The 16,372-nt window shown below is 35.0% G+C and overlaps 1 protein-coding gene across 4 annotated transcripts in view; it reads left to right on the top strand.

The window, feature by feature from the left end:
* Positions 1 to 16,372, top strand: part of PREX2 (phosphatidylinositol-3,4,5-trisphosphate dependent Rac exchange factor 2) — a 166,070-nt gene that overhangs the window by 67,565 nt on the left and 82,133 nt on the right. For all 4 annotated transcript variants that reach the window (XM_032699591.1, XM_032699584.1, XM_032699597.1 and 1 more), the window contains 10 exons: positions 536 to 685; positions 3,372 to 3,516; positions 4,994 to 5,094; positions 8,852 to 8,955; positions 10,281 to 10,330; positions 10,886 to 10,961; positions 11,726 to 11,798; positions 12,959 to 13,101; positions 13,249 to 13,341; positions 14,566 to 14,714. In XM_032699591.1, the coding sequence (XP_032555482.1) occupies positions 536 to 685; positions 3,372 to 3,516; positions 4,994 to 5,094; positions 8,852 to 8,955; positions 10,281 to 10,330; positions 10,886 to 10,961; positions 11,726 to 11,798; positions 12,959 to 13,101; positions 13,249 to 13,341; positions 14,566 to 14,714 (1,084 nt within the window). The remainder of the gene's footprint in view (positions 1 to 535; positions 686 to 3,371; positions 3,517 to 4,993; positions 5,095 to 8,851; positions 8,956 to 10,280; positions 10,331 to 10,885; positions 10,962 to 11,725; positions 11,799 to 12,958; positions 13,102 to 13,248; positions 13,342 to 14,565; positions 14,715 to 16,372) is intronic.

Genomic DNA, 16,372 nt, shown 5'->3' with positions numbered 1-16,372 from the left:
TTGTTTAAACTAGTAAGTGTAGATATTTATTTATTTGGGTAACCAGTAAAAATACACCAAATATATGTAATGTGCTTACTTGTCAAATTGAAATTGTATTTTACCCCCTGTAAAGTCCTTTTTTAAACTTAGTAGTAAATCATTCAATCAGCACAGCAGCTCTGAGGAACTTAAGGGACAAAACCACAATGCTGTTTGTTTAAGGAATTATTTATTACAGTTTAACACAAACAGAAGTACTCTAAATACTGTTATCTGTTATTTTAATAGGACTCTGCCTGTTTTAGTGTCGAGTTTACACCTTCTTCCATATGCTATGCAATTCTTTGTTACATTTTACAAAGGACATTGTTTACTAAACATTAAAACTACAATTTATTAAGTTATAACATAGTTCACAAGTGGCACAGGTAACTTTAATTTTTATTCTTCTTTATCTCCTGGGCTTTGTGTGTACTGAGAGTTCTTACTAATTGTAACAACTATTGCTTTTTGTAAGAATTGATACTCTTTAAGCCATTTTATCTATTCTTAGCTGACTACCACAGCAGTGGCCACACTGTTATTAATGGCTGGAAGATCCACAACACGGCAAAGAATAAGTGGTTTGTATGCATGGCAAAAACCCCTGAAGAGAAGCAAGAATGGCTGGAAGCAATTTTGAAAGAGCGAGAGAGGAGAAAAGGTAGGTTAATAAACTTCCTTGTGTTGCTTTGCCAGAAAGCCATGTTGTATTTTTATGTTGAGATATAAAGAAAACCAGCTGGTAGGCAAACTTGTGGTGTCAGATTCCCCTGAAGATTTATGAACAACGGCTTGGGAAAAATAAATCAAGCTTGTACTAGGAAGGGCTTTGTGTCTTGAATCATGTATGCTGATAATGAATGCTGTTTTGGAAATGGGGAGATGATTTAACCTGTGATTTTATAACTTGTCCTCAACCAGTATAAATTGTCATAAACTCATTGAGACCTGTGTAATATTATGGTTTATGGTATCTGAGGGTCTGTCTTAAATGCCTTGTGTGATTTTTATGCATTGATTCCCTTTGCGATGGCCATTTGAATCGCTGAAATGAGCAGGCTTTCAGTGTTGGATTTTAATGCGGATGATCTGAAGTGAAATGGTACAGAACGTACCCACCACCCCATCTTTAATGTATTCTCCCCTACTAAAAAATTAAGAAATCACCAGTGGCAAACCACTATCTTTTTGAATAACTGAATTAAGGTGAAAGAATACTTGGATGAAATATAATCCTGATCTCAAATGTGACCGTGAATAACTTCATGTGTTCAAGGTGAACCCAGCACAAAGTAGAAGCAGGGAAAGATGACACATCATAATTTTCTGGAGCTAATTTCATTTGCAAGCTAAAATATCCATATTAGTAATGTTGTTTGCAGCCTTATATTGAAGGAAAATATGACCTTGTATTTAGGTCTGCAATGCTTTTCCTGAATTGTGTAGATTTTCTGTTGTCTGTTGCAGTAATTATTGTTTTGTGCTTCTGTTGTAAATGGAGACTAACAATATTTTCTTTGGTCTTTTCAAGTTGAATACTGGATGCTTGTAGAACATCTGTTGTAGGACCAGAGTTTCAAATAGGGTATTTGAGCACTGGCTAATTAATAGTGTCACCAGGAATTAATAGCAGAAAAGCTAAAAAGATGCTTTAACATTCTAAAACCTCAACATTTTTAAAATAACGAATGACAAAGCAATGTGGTAGAGATGTTGTCAAATACAACAAAACCCAGGTTTGTCTGCTTCTGTATAGGACCTTGTCTGGAACCTACTGAAGTGTTTTCAGTAAATTCCACTTCACTGTTAAGTTTCTTGACTCCCTTGGGCTCTTGGTACCTCAGATAAGAAATACAAAGATTAAGTGGGTGTACTTTATGTTGATGAATTCTTACTATTTCACACTAATAAACTGAGCAGCTGGTAGAAGGGATGAGTTTGAGCTAAACCTTGGCAAGCTTGAGGTCTGAGGTAGCTATCCAAAAGCCAAGACATGTCTTAAGATTTTAGCATTCTAAAAATTTGTGGAAATTTTCAGCTCCTGATGTTTTCAGTGGGTTTGCCAAACAAGGAGACAACCATGAAACAAAGAGGAGAGGATCTGGGGCACACGTAGATTCAGGTTGCAACACAGAATATCCAAAAACAAAGGAGTTGGAAGACTCAGAGATTCAATGGACTTAGAGAAACTCAACCTATACTTTTATTTGGAATCCATGCAGCAGAAGCTGAGCTAAAAGGAGAGAATGCCCTTAATGTAGTAATTTAGTTTTCAGCTTTGGTAATGGAATTATGAACTAGGACCTTTTCATAGATTGTATTTTCTTGCTAGGAGAAATCAAGCTGAATTGGAAAATTTTACTGAAATCTTTCTGTCAGTTTGGTGGCTTTCCTGTAAACACCTGTTATCTGCAAACTTACTGAGGGTGCACTTGATCCCACTGTCTGTGTCATCAATGAAGATACTGGAGAGCAACGGTTCCAAGACAGAGTACTGAGGGACACCACTTGTCGCCTGTACAGTTATATGTAGAGTTTAAAAATAATGAAAATCTGAACAGAAACTGAGAACATGTACACAAGACATTCAAGAAACATCTGGTTCTGTCCAGCATTAGTACTCGTTTATTGAGAAAGTGTGTGGGATATGAAAGTCAGTGGTATTCCTTGAACACAAGCTTCTGTGAATGGCCATAGGATGCATAATTCAACAAAAACTGGATTTGGTCATCTGTTAATCTGTTACTCAAAAAACATAATGATTTTTTCAAGAAGATAAACAGAAAAAAAAACCAGTAAAAAATATTGAACTAAACCCCTTGATAGCTTTCCATTGTTGAAAAAATCCTGAAGCAAATAAAAATCAAGTCACATATATGCTTTTGTGGAAAAGGGGTGAATTAATCTGATGTGAAACTAACATACTTATAACAGTTAACAAGTTACTATTAATTGGAAATTTGAAAAATATTCCTTTAAATGAAGACATTTTTATTATCGCATGATAAAAACGAAACCAAGGTTCTTTTATTTTAAACGTGTGAAGACATGACTACTGCCTTGCAAATATTCATATACTGAAATCTGAAAATCACAGCATTAGTATTTATTACTAAAAAGTTAGTGGTGATGTTGAATGCTTCTCTATAAAGAACTTAAAAATATCTTTTGGTTATGTCTTATGAGGATCAGATGTTCATAGTTTAACTTGATTGTTGAAAAAAAATGGAAAACAGTTCCTTTTTTTTTTTTTGTATTAAAATATTGGTATTGCTTCTCCATTTTGGGGAAGATACTGAAATATAATGGCAATATCACTTCATAAAGTTTTAATGCATTTTTGGCAGGTTTAAAATTGGGCATGGAACAGGACACTTGGGTGATGATCTCTGAGCAAGGAGAAAGACTGTACAAAATGATGTGCAAACAAGGGAATCTCATCAAAGACAGGAAGAGGAAATTAACCACTTTTCCCAAATGCTTTCTTGGAAGGTATTATATGTGTTTGATAGCATGAATTTTTACCATATAAAACCACATTTTAAATCTTCTTTGGGATTCTGCGAAAACCACGCTTCATTTGCAATGTCTGTTAGGCCTATTTGCCTCACAGTGTTTAGCCAAAATGTAAATTGGTCTGCCTAAAATTTATGAATATATACTCATATTGCAAAATAGTTCTGTTAAAGAGACAAGGCTGCAAAGGCATGATGAAAATATGAAAGTGTGTCAAGTGAATTAGTTTCTTTAAAGAAATGATTCCCAACTTGTTTAATGTATTTTGTCTCTGTAATGACTATTTTGGGGTGTAAAGTTTATTTGTTATTTATTCCACCTAAACCAATCTCTGTCTCTAAAACTGCTCCTATCCTCCTCTTGCTTGAGTGTCAAGAACAGAGTTACTAAGTAAGGTTTATGTAGTTAAAAATTTACCCGTATTATCAGAGGAATCTTTATAATGCCATATTATACCTACATCTTAAGACTGAATGAAAGAGAAAGAGATAGATACCCTAAAAATGTGTGTATGGAAAAAAAGGGTTTATCACTTATTTCATTTGACCATAAGATGGTTAAGCATGAAAAGCACTTCTATAAAGTACAGCAAATTTTACACAAACAAATTGTAAGGAAGATACCACTGAGTTTAAAAGTGGAAATGAAACTTGGGAGATTCTTATGTGCTGTCAGAAGTGACATAGTTGAAGAGAATGGAAACCAGGATTAAGATTAATGATTGAGTTATGGTTGAGTCATATTTCCTCAGTGAAGTTGTTGGAAGCAGGTAAAGAATACACTCATGGTGAGGAGCTGTTTAAACCTACCATCAGATGGCCACTTTTCTGTGCTGTATTTGTAGTGGACCCTTTTGAAGAACACTTCTGCCGTCCTCTGGGTCACCCATGGCAGTGAAGGTTGCACTACCTCATTACACTTTTGATTTGTAACATACACGTATGCCATAAACTTGATGTCTCTGAACTGCGTGTTTTATTGTGGTACAAGGCAGGCATTTCCTGCACATGAAGTATATACTTGGTGTATATGCTCAGGATGTCATGTTGGATGCACCTTGGAAGTAACAAGCCTACTGTTCTGTCATGCTGTGGTTGTGGTCTGTCGTCATGACATATCTGTCCTGGGCAGGTGCAGTATGTGTGTCTGGGGTTGCCTTATATTGGTCTGTCTGGTCAAATGTGGCTATGCTAGTTTAGGAAATCCCAGAAAACATGGAAAGTCTTCACTATGTGCCAGGTAAACTTTATGCATGGAAAACTTCTGAGCAGAAAAAAGAAAACATCTCATGGGAAACCATATGTGTTTACATCAAAATAAAGGGGGTATGATAATTTGAAGATCACTAGGCTTAAGAATCATTCACTAGACTAGTTAGAAACACTAGTAATGGAGATGGAAATGCAGTAGTATGACATGTAAAGTTTGTTTTCTGTGTCTGTTTTTATTTCAGTGAATTTGTGTCCTGGCTGTTGGAAATTGGAGAGATACACAAATCTGAAGAAGGTGTTCATCTTGGCCAAGCTTTATTAGAGAATGGCATTATCCATCATGGTAAATATAGTCAGTTTTAAATTACTTCTTTTCAAGATAATTATTGTAATTAGAGTGGACTTAATTTTGTCTGACAAAAATATGGTCTCGTTAACGCAAGATGGTTTGTTGAATCTGCATTATATCCTTCCAGGGACTTCATGAGCCCATTGTCCATGCACAGCAGATTTACTGGAAAAGGCTTGATTGATTTAATCACATTACATCTATGCTGTTGGGATCACAACATTGAAAACAGGGACCTAGAGAAACATTGCTGTTCTCTTGTAAGCAAAAATAAATTCTAGGGGAACACAGAATGGTACGCTGCTTTTAAGGATTTTAACCTTTATTAAGGCCAGGCATTTTAGGGATACGTGTTCAACTAAGAATTATGCAAGAGGGTGAGTCACAGTTGGCTGTTGATAAACGTGCCTGCTCATCTGTTAGGTATTACAACTCAATCTGATGTAATCCAGCCTAGAACCCAACAATTTAATCTTTTGAATTTTAAGGCCTTCTTTTCACTATATTATATAGTTACTAAAATTTATATTTGTATGCTGAAACTTTAAGTCAATTCTCTACATTTAGCTCACTGTGGAGAGAAGTATCCCTCAAATGGCCAATAAGAATGTTTGATTTCTGCAGGTAATTTGCATTGGCAGCATTTTTCTCTTTCCAGAGCAGGTCCTCATCTCTGTCCCTATTACGAGGTGTAGTCTAACATATAAATGAACTGGAGAAACTTCTAGTTTTGAAGGCATATTTGGCATACAATAGGTACAGTCACTTAAAAAGCAAATGAAACAGCTGTCGAGTTAGCTACTGTGACATCATAGATCCAGGGTGTAAATTTAGATGGATTCATTGATAATATACACTTCAAAACTCCATCTAGTACACTACTATAGTCCATCCAGAAGTGAATTTAATACTGATTAATAATGATGTTTTTAGTGTCCTTGACTGAAAAGAAAGTGGAAGAAACATAGTGCCACATAGCTGTGTGTGTTCTAAACACATGCAGAGTAGGAGGAAAAAAATTAGGGTTATTCATCAGTGGTCATGTAGCCTTTAATTCTTTAATGTCAGTCTACATGACTTTCCTCCACAATCATTCAAATGTCAGATGCCATTATGTTTACTACACACAGAGAAATTGTTTTCAATGAAATCATTTAGTTGCCAGATTCTTTTCCTGATCTTGTAATTTATATCCTAAATGCAATCATAGAATTTCTCAATACAGAATCAAATGAATATTGTGTAGTTTCATGAGATAAAAGGGTAATTATATTACAGCATAGAGATGTAAGCCAGACATGCTACTTTGAATAGTGGATCCAGCTGTGGTTCACTGAAAATAGCATTCTTAAAATAGAGTTGAATGAACCATCTGTTTTCACAGAGGGTTCAAGGGAGAAAGAAAGTTTGGCTGTTATTTACATTGCAAATATTGTAGAGGTCTTTGTTAGAGTTTGCATATTCACGAGGCCGTCATTGTCACTGAGCTGGAGTTCATTCTAGCAATGACAGAACCATGTTGTGATGGGCACTGTTTTACTTCCTGGTGTGTGCACTCTTGGAAGTAGAAAAGTTATGGCTTTTCCTTTTTTTTTCCCCTCCACTTTGTATAAGGGGTAAAATCTTGTTGTATCTTGCTATGCTACTATTTTAAATCCACCTGGTAGAATTCTGTGATATCTGAAATTACTTGTATCTGTCACTGGGCTGAGATACTTGGTCCAGTCACTTGCTCGTGATGATGAGAAATGGAAGCTTTGTCTCAAGGTAGTAAGGAGCTTTGTAGTTACAAAAATAAACTGAATATCAGAGAGTTTTAAAATGAATAAGTATTTCTGTGGCTGCACAGTTTCTTGGACTGATGTACTGATGTGATTTAAAATTACACTGGCAAAGAACTAAATGAAAAGACCAAATGTGTTCCTTTTTCTTCGTCTGTGCCATATAAATATGTATCCCAGCATAAATGTAGGTACAGTGTTGGAAGTGATAGGTAAACCAACTTGGGCTTTCTTATTTTAATGGTAATACAGCTTTTCATCAGCTTAAGTGTTTGAAACTCAGGATGTACCAGACCTGTGGAGCTACTGCCTTAGTTTCTGGTGCACTGTGGTAAGTCAGGACTGCAAAGACAGAGTGGTACTCAGAGGGCATAGGCTGCTCTGTTCATGATGGGCACGCAAGAAAGGAAAGGTGCTTTGTGATCCCAGTTCCCTCCCAGTGCATCCGTGGAACAATAATGAACAACTTGGCCTTAGGCAAAACTGTCCTAGTGATTTTTCTATTTTCAGTATTTGGTGGTTATAAAAGCTCTTAATTCATGTTAATCTAGTGGAATATGTTTTTTCTTCAACCACAAGAATTTTTTCTTAATTACAGAACTAGAAGATATTTTTTTTTCCCTGAGTTAAATGGTCACAATCCGTTAAAATCCATTTTGATACTTACGTTGGGCATTATATGTGAAAATTTTGTAGTCTGTATCTGATGTATGATGCGTAAAAAGCTTGGAAATTACTTTGGATAATCACCTTAGCATGAACCATCAGTTCAAGGCAATTGGAATAGTGTCCTGGGCTTTCCTATTAGTAGATATATCAAATGCGGGTAGAGAAGTTATTTTCCTCTTGCACATGACACTAGTGAAACCATTTGATATATGAAGTTCAGTTTTTATATCTGTGTGTCAGATGATGTGTGGAGATAGTGAGGAGCTCGAAGAAGCATGAAAAATGACACAGACAGAAGGCACCTTACCGTACAAAATTTATGATGCCTAACTAAGTTTTTGGGAGAGAATTATATATGATGGCTTAATCACTTGCACCTAACGTTGCCAGGTGTGTTACTCTGATTAATGAAGACATTACATTACCCTTTTTTATCAACTGATGACATGTAAATTTAGTTTCAAAATTAAAGCTTACAACTGCAAGCAAAACTATAATTAATAAAAAAGTTATCCTAGGATGGTGCTAGTGCCTAATGCTGTCCTCAGCCATCAAATGGATCAGCTGTTTTTCGGAAAGACTTGCAGTAGTACTATTTCCCAGGAGAAGTTTTGTATCCTATGATATGACTGTTTTGACAAAACACTTGAAGTTTTGAGGTCTGCTGCTGGAATCTTGTGAAATGCTGGAAATCCACTTGCTAAGATTTTTTTTCATGGGTCTTTGGGGAAATAGATTATCAAAATCTTTGTAATGATTGCCAGTCTCTTGCACTTATGACCTCTGCCTATCTATATATAGGGGAAGACATTCGCTCTCCTTTTTTTCCCCAGTTCAGGACTGGCCAAATGTATTGTGAAGGGTTCATATCTTTACCTCATCATTTAAGATTGGCCTCAGCAAGAATGAGGACAGAAAATAATGTTTGAGAATAATATGAATAGTTGGAAAAGTAGTCTTATTTGGATATTTGGTTGATAAGTTTTGCAAAGCGCTGAAGACTGGAAAGATTTGAGTACCTAAATTTCATACTGTTCCCTATCTGTTTTCCTTATTCTTTGCCACGTGACTTGAAATTGTTTGTTTTTTTCTTTACTACTTAAATGTTCTAAGAAATACTGTCACCAGTGACGTAAAGGAACTTAAAGCAGATGATCTAATTGGGCTTCCTGCCCTTCCTGTCTGAAATCTACCTGTTGCTTTGTAATGAGCTGTTATTAGAGGAAATGATGCTGACCTTTTTCTCTCTTGTTGATTTCTTCAGAAAGTAATCAAACAATACTTTTTTTTTTTTAATTTAGTTACAGATAAGCACCAATTCAAACCTGAACACATGCTATATAGATTCCGATATGATGATGGAACATACTACCCTAGAAATGAGATGCAGGATGTGATCTCCAAGGTACAGAATAAAATAGTTGCTATTATTAGGAAGGACACATCAGAAACTGAGGCTCTGCTTGAAAAATAATGTAAAGTATTATGCTGGAATAAACAACATCCCCTCACAGTTGCCAGTCCCAGTGTCAATCAAATTCAGTTTTCCATTTGTAAGATTTTGGTTTCTTGTTATACATTTTAAATAAAAAATGAAAGATTACTGTTGTTTAGTTATAGTTATTATTCAGTGGTTTCATGTGCAGGATGCATTGCCTAGGTTTGTGTGGGGGATTCTGAAGCTGGTGTTTCAGTCTGTTGTATTTTTCAGTCCATTTTCATAGATAAGAACCTATAAGTAAGAAACTGATTTTAAATTTTTCTTAAATCTGAATGTCTTTTATTAGTGCCTTAACAAGGTAGTAAATCTATAGTCATGTAGATGTTCAAACACACGTAGGTAGTGCTATACATCTGTGCTGCTGAGCATAATGAAAAGATTGATCAAAGTTGCCTTTAAACTCATTAATATTCAAATTTTTCATGATTTTGAGTCAGTCAAAACCGTCTGCATTTGAGTATTACATTACAGTGTTGTTCACTTTTTTGCTGGCACTTGTTAATGTAAGGTGCATCTAGAGGAATCTTCAGTACTGAACTACCAGGCAGAGGAAAGTATGATGGAATCTAATTTGACACTGTTATACACTGTTATTCTTGCATGCTGTGAACATAATTGTTTTTTGTTAGTTCACTAAGTAATACTAATGTGTTTTCCTTTTATAAATACAATTTTCTGATGGTGGTTTCTTAAACTACTCCAAATGTTTTAATTTTTTGTTTTTTACATGAAAACATTTCTAATTTTTGAATATTTTGCATTTTTAAAATGGATTAGTTATAATTTCAATTTATAAGTGAAGTATTGATCCATATAATGAAATACAGTATTTTTTACTTTAATTACTCAGTTGTGTGTAGAGTAACAACCAGTATTTAGGACAACCCTAATGCATGGAGACATTGCTTTATTTTTTGTATACTTGTCTTTCAAATTATTTCAAACCTTCTGAATTATTTAGTGCTACCTTAAAGCTAATCCTTTTTGCATGTGTCTCAGTGAAGCTTAGTTTAGACTGGACATGTTTGCTTTCTCATAATTTATTCACCAATACTGTTATCTGGAAAGATTAAGTTTTGGCACATGAAAATACATAAAAATTTGAACAGACTCTTTTACCATGTAAATGAAGTGCATTTACAACGTATAGGCTTCCTTAGTGTGCCCATGCCTCTTACGTACTGTGTGATGTGAACATGGGGTTAACACCACCTCTTTCTCTTTAACAGGGTGTACGACTGTACTGTCGCCTTCACAGTCTGTTTACCCCAGTAATTAGGTGAGTCCAATTGGGAAATCCTTAGAGAGTCATTTGGAAGTAGTATATAATCTGAAGATACTGTGTTTGAATGTAGAAACCTAATCCATCCCTTCAAGATTGGTCTTTTGAGAGTAATCAAATAAGACTGAAAGGCTATCAAGACAAAAAGTATAACTGAATCCTTAAGTGACTACCAACTCTGTTCAATATGACTTTTTTTACAGGCTTCTAGAGCCTTCTAGGTCCTGATGGATATGCTTATATGCTTACTGTATATGTTAGTATACTCCTTCACTTACACTGTATTACCTTGTCTAGGGAGTCACACCTGTAACAACACACCTGCCTTTATACTCCAGTGCCATTGTCACCCAAGTAAGATGTAGTCAGCCTCCACCTTTCTGTTTACATTGAAAGGTTTAATTAGCTTTTTTCCTCCAGAAGAAACTTCTGAACCATTATAAAATGCTCAATTCATGCTTGCACTAACTTGTTTATAAAATACAAGTATTTTTCTGTTTCTTTTGAGTTTCTGTTTGATTTTTCTAAATCGTTTTGCATTGTTTTGAACAGGGATAAAGATTATCACTTGAGAACCTACAAATCTGTGGTTATGGCTAACAAATTCATAGATTGGTTGATTGCACAGGCAAGTATACACATTTGGATTTATGTATGTTGTGCATTTAAATTCTAATCTGAAAGCTAGCGATGTATCAAGCAGAATAACATGCAAACACTTTGTGTAAGAGTTATTAGAACAGTGTGTGTAAGTGTAATCCTCTTACACTGGTAAAGTAACACAATCATCTGTCAGCAGCTGTGCTGTTAATTCTTTTTGTGCTTATCTTCATTATGTGCAACTGAACTTGAAATGTTTTAATGACACTTAGCTTTATGATTCAGAATGTAACACTGTTCTTGGCTTAAAATGAAAGGAATAGGCTCTGCATAACTCTAAACTACTAGTTAGGTGGACAAAAATCAGTACTAATTTACTGTCAACAACTGTTTTATTTTGAAGGAACTAGAAGCAAGAACAGGGTATCCTGTTCACTCTGTCAACACGCACTAGTTTCATAAAGTAAAAGTCTAAAACTGTGATACTTTTAGATTCTCTTACATTCAATTTTTATGGAGTATGCAGTGTTACTTCAGTCTTTACCTATTTATTTCAAAGTGTAAAGAGTCAGAGCATGTAAAGATCTCTTCCAACCCAAACTATTCTCTGATTGTATGATAAACATGTATATTCTGTTTTATGTACGTATGCTAGAAATGTATATATGAAAGTGGTGATGATAAATATAATCTACAGCTATTGCCATCCCTGTGAGATTATACCATTGTGCACAGATTCCATTTTGCTGCTATAATAAAATATATTAAAAAAATTATTCTATGGTTTAACAGGGGGATTGCCGGACGAGGGAGGAAGCTATGATATTTGGTGTAGCTCTTTGTGATAATGGGTTTATGCACCATGGTAAGTAAATATATTCTGTACAAGCTATGCTTACTTTCTTTTTAATGTTATCTACATAGTTGGAAGAAAATGCAAGTGCTGATAAAGATATTACAGCACAGATGGAAAATTCTTCTATTGTATCACTGAAGAGACCTGTGCCACAGTCATCAGGAAAAAAATTAGCTATTTGTACTCTGAAAATTATATCCAATTTTATAGCATCTGCTGAGGAATTCATACTCTAAAGGATTTAGCTGAGGTAGTTTTATTAGTCACTTTGCAAGAAATTTTTTAAGCTGGTAATACATGTTTGCACAGATGAGACAATAAAAAGTTAGGATACATATAAGAAAGAAGTGTGACATTTTTGGGGGAAAGAATAAAGTATGGAGGAGCATGACTTCAAAAAAGTGAAGTGGTGATAATAGGAGAAAGTGAACTGGAGGAAAATGAGACAATCGTAATGCTAGGAGTGAACAAAGAAGAGAGAGGAGAGCAGAGATGTGTGCAGCGCCAAAAATGATGTGAACAAGGTCCCATTTAATACCGTCAAAGGCAAGATTTCAGTGAAAGGATCAAAGCAGTAGGTCATTTACTGAAATGAAAAGAAGAAGGAATTATAGAAGGAATAATGCTTTTATCATCCTGTTTAGAGAAGGAGGGAGAATTAACATCTCTCTGGTATTGTTAATTCTTTTTCCTTTGACTTTTAAACATACAAACTACATCCATCTGCTGTTCTGCTTGCTTCCTCATCTCCACTAAACCTATTTCTGAGACTGAACCTGGCATGCTTCACCATATGGAGAGTACCAGAACTTGGTGGTGAGCATCTTCAGCAGCTGCCCAGCAGAATCATATTTTAAAAATCATATTTTAAGATCCCTTTTAGGAAGAAACCTTGCACTTTGCATTTTTACTAAAATGATTTCAAGCTAATAGCTTTCTCAACTTGATGGAATCCACATGTAGTTGAAAAATGAGCTTAGTGATACCTATCTGTAATGGATCCAAATAACAATTGTTGCGTATGTTAAATGATTTCCCTAGATTCACACACACAAAAATACTTTGCTAGCATTCAATATGTGTATTCACGTTCAGTGTTTTATGACTTATGAAAGACGTGATATTCAAAAGTTCAAAATTAAAAAAGGATGTGTGGTTTTCTATCACAGTCCTAGAGAAAAGTGAATTTAAGGATGAACCACTGCTGTTCCGTTTTTATGCGGATGAAGAAATGGAAGGATCAAATATGAAGCACAGACTCATGAAACATGATCTGAAAGTAGTGGAAAATGTCATAGCCAAGTCATTACTGGTGAGTGAAACCCGGTGATTGTATGCTTTGATGAGTAAAAAAATTGGTTGTAGTGACAATAAATTAGGACTGTTTATTTAATGAGGATATACTTCAGCTTTTCTTAATGGCTTTCTGAACAATATTTTACACAATTTTATTTTTCAGATTAAATCTAATGAAGGCACCTATGGTTTTGGTTTAGAAGATAGAAATAAGGTGCCAATTATTAAAGTGGTGGAGAAAGGATCAAATGCTGAGGTATCGAGTATTATAAATTATCTTTCCTGTTTTACTTACTTGATCACAGATGTATGTTTTGTGCATCAGATAAGAAAGTCTATAGTGGTAGAAGGTAACTGTGACAACTTTCCAAGAAGGCTGTGCTTATGAATCTTATTCCCTTTTTTTCCTTTGTTTTGTTTTGTTGGGTTTTTTTTGTTTAACATGTTGCTCTGACCATTATGAACACTTATTTTCTGCTCAGCTAAATTGTCATAGTGAGTGATATAAAATTTATAATTTTATTTTTATGCATTTTATAATATTCCCGTGATGACATTAATCCTGAGTGTAGTAAACATTTTTGGTAGAATATGAAATGAGTATAGAGCCAGTCTGGGAGTTGCAGTTGATGTGTTTCATAGTAAAAGATGTATCAAACTTTATGTAAAGTCTAGAATTTGAGAATCTAAATGAATAAATTGCAGTCTTCCTGTTTGTTGGTATTGCTTTAGATGCTCTTCGGGTAGATTCATATTTTACTGAACTGCACAGGAGTCTGTAAATGTAAAGATAAAGAAGGAGTCTCGTGAGAGAAAAAAATTTGCACCTAGATTTCAAGGCTTTCTAAATCTCATGGTGGAATAGAAATTTAAATTATAAAAAGACACAGCAAATCAATAATATAATTCAGCCACAGAGCTATATAGGTTGATTTCTAGCAGTCAGATTCTGCCATGATCTCAGATGGTGCTAAGGCTTAATGCATATCCTGAGCCACTCCTGTCGTTCAACTGGTTGTGATTCCTTTCTTGTTACACCAAAGTTTAAAAACTGTTTTGTTTTGGAACTTAACAAATATTCACTTACTAAAATTTTAATTAGGTCTTTCTTTATGAAAAGAAGCTTTAGTTCCTTTGGAAAATGATGGATGAACAAATTAAGTATTGTCATAAAATAAATGGCTCAATCAAAGCTGTTGTGTTAATTAGTAGAAGTATTAACTGGTATTGTAATACTGTCATAAAATCTTGATTAAGACTAGGTCTTGTATTTATGTCTCTTCAAAATGAGTGTTTACTGTACCCTTCACATCAGTTTAACTGGTTTTAGAAACATTTTGTGTATAAGTCCTTTGTGTGTGGTACATGAAGGAGTCATAAAGAATGTAAAGTGAATGTGCATGTCATTATTGCTACTGGGGTTGCATGCCAGCAGAAGAAAACATAATGTTAGTGGTTATAAACTGTTATTGTTTTCTAGATGGCAGGCTTGGAAGTTGGGAAGAAAATCTTTGCCATTAATGGTGACCTGGTTTTTCTGCGACCCTTCAGTGAAGTGGATTGCTTCCTGAAAGCCTGTTTAAACAGCAGAAAGCCCCTGCGGGTTCTTGTGAGCACTAAACCACGGGAGTAAGTTGTCATTCCTTTGGGGAAATTTTACAAACAAAATTGAAGTGAATTTTAAAGGACCAGTGGAACTTCAGAGAGAATTATTTGAAATATTTGAAATATTGTAAAGTTATTTGAAATGCTGTATCTGAACTAACTTTGTAAAGTCAAGCGATTTGATCTGCTTAGATTTTGTTGTATTATATTTGTGAGTCAGCAAAAGTGAAACATGAGTACTTTAGATCTTCAGCTCTGCCACTTTGAATACATGCAGGAATTGCAAGTACAAATGAAGTGTCCTTGACTGTACGGACAGTTTTGATCACTTATCTCTCACGCTGTGTATTAGATAAGTTCCTGTGTCTGGGGATTAATTGCTGGTTTGGCATAGTCAGACTGTGGTCTAATGGGTCCCTTCAGCATGTGTGCTGGTTGTGTAAACAGCAGGAACAAGTAAACAGTTCCTCATCTTTATGTAACAGATGCATTTCTGTACACAGGTTTGACCATTCCTACCTAAATGCAAGTTTTGTTATGTAAAAGAAATACAAAGTGAGGCCTAATGTGTGCATTCATCAAATATGTGTATTTATAAAGTTAATGCAGTTATTGATAGTTTATACATAACAAAGAAGGAGGAGACCTAAGAAACACTGGTCAGGAGTAATTTTGATCAAAATTTGCAGAGTAAAGAAGAGCCATGCTCTTTAACCAGATAGCATATACAGAGTGCCTCCCTTTGGTTCAGTGGTAGAATGGAGATGTACTTCTCCTGTTAATAAGCAATGGTGTCTTGAGAACGGCACCCAGAAAGGGGAAAAGAGCAAAGAAAGAAAAATGGCATAAAGATGCTCATCTGTACTGATAGTCCAACACCACCACCCCACCCCCTCCCCCAGCCAGACAAAAATCACAATAAAAAATTCACCCAAACCAGTTGAACATAGTGTTGTAGAAAGCATATAAGGCATATCTTGGCCTTTCTTTAGCGTAGACCTTAGTTTAATTTCTGACAGAACTTGTGGGTAAATTTCAAGTTTGAAAGAATGAGGAGCTCACAGGAGCTGAAGAATCTGTTTCTCAGTGCTGCCTGCTGTTTGTCAGTACCTGCTGCTAGCACAACTGTTTTGTCAGAAAAGATAGTTCTCTCCTAAATTCTTAGCCCAAACTGCCAGTGATGGTCTTTCATAGTTCATTAACATGTTCACAAAGCAGTTTCAGAATGCATATCAATTGTATCAACATTTATTAATATGTAAGTACATTAAATAATTCCCAAATATTCATTCACAAAGCCTAGCCATGATGACATTAAATGATGCTATACTTACAAAAATATTTCATATGAAAATGTATTAATCTCAATAATATTCTAATATTTTAAAGAAATTGTAGACTTTGGTGAGTTTTGGATCTCCTCTGATGATAATCATCTCCAAATGCTTAACATTATGTATACTAGGGAAAAAAAAGAAATGCAAGAAATTATGCAATTATAGTAGTCAAAACTGCCTGTAAATCAAGTTTGTTACACTCCAAATCACTTTGAATTTGTTTGCTTTTGCAATAGCAAATGGAGCTCAGGGCAAACATCTCTGAAATAATAATGGAACTGGCTCTGGAAGGAAAAACTTCAAAGTTGAATCAGTGCACTGTTATGCCTGACTTAACTAGCTCTG

Source organism: Chiroxiphia lanceolata, chromosome 1, assembly GCF_009829145.1.
Source record: "Chiroxiphia lanceolata isolate bChiLan1 chromosome 1, bChiLan1.pri, whole genome shotgun sequence".
In the NCBI taxonomy this organism is placed as follows: Eukaryota; Metazoa; Chordata; class Aves; order Passeriformes; family Pipridae; genus Chiroxiphia; species Chiroxiphia lanceolata.
Note: the sequence above shows the minus strand (reverse complement) of the source record. Positions and strands in the feature narration are given on the sequence as shown.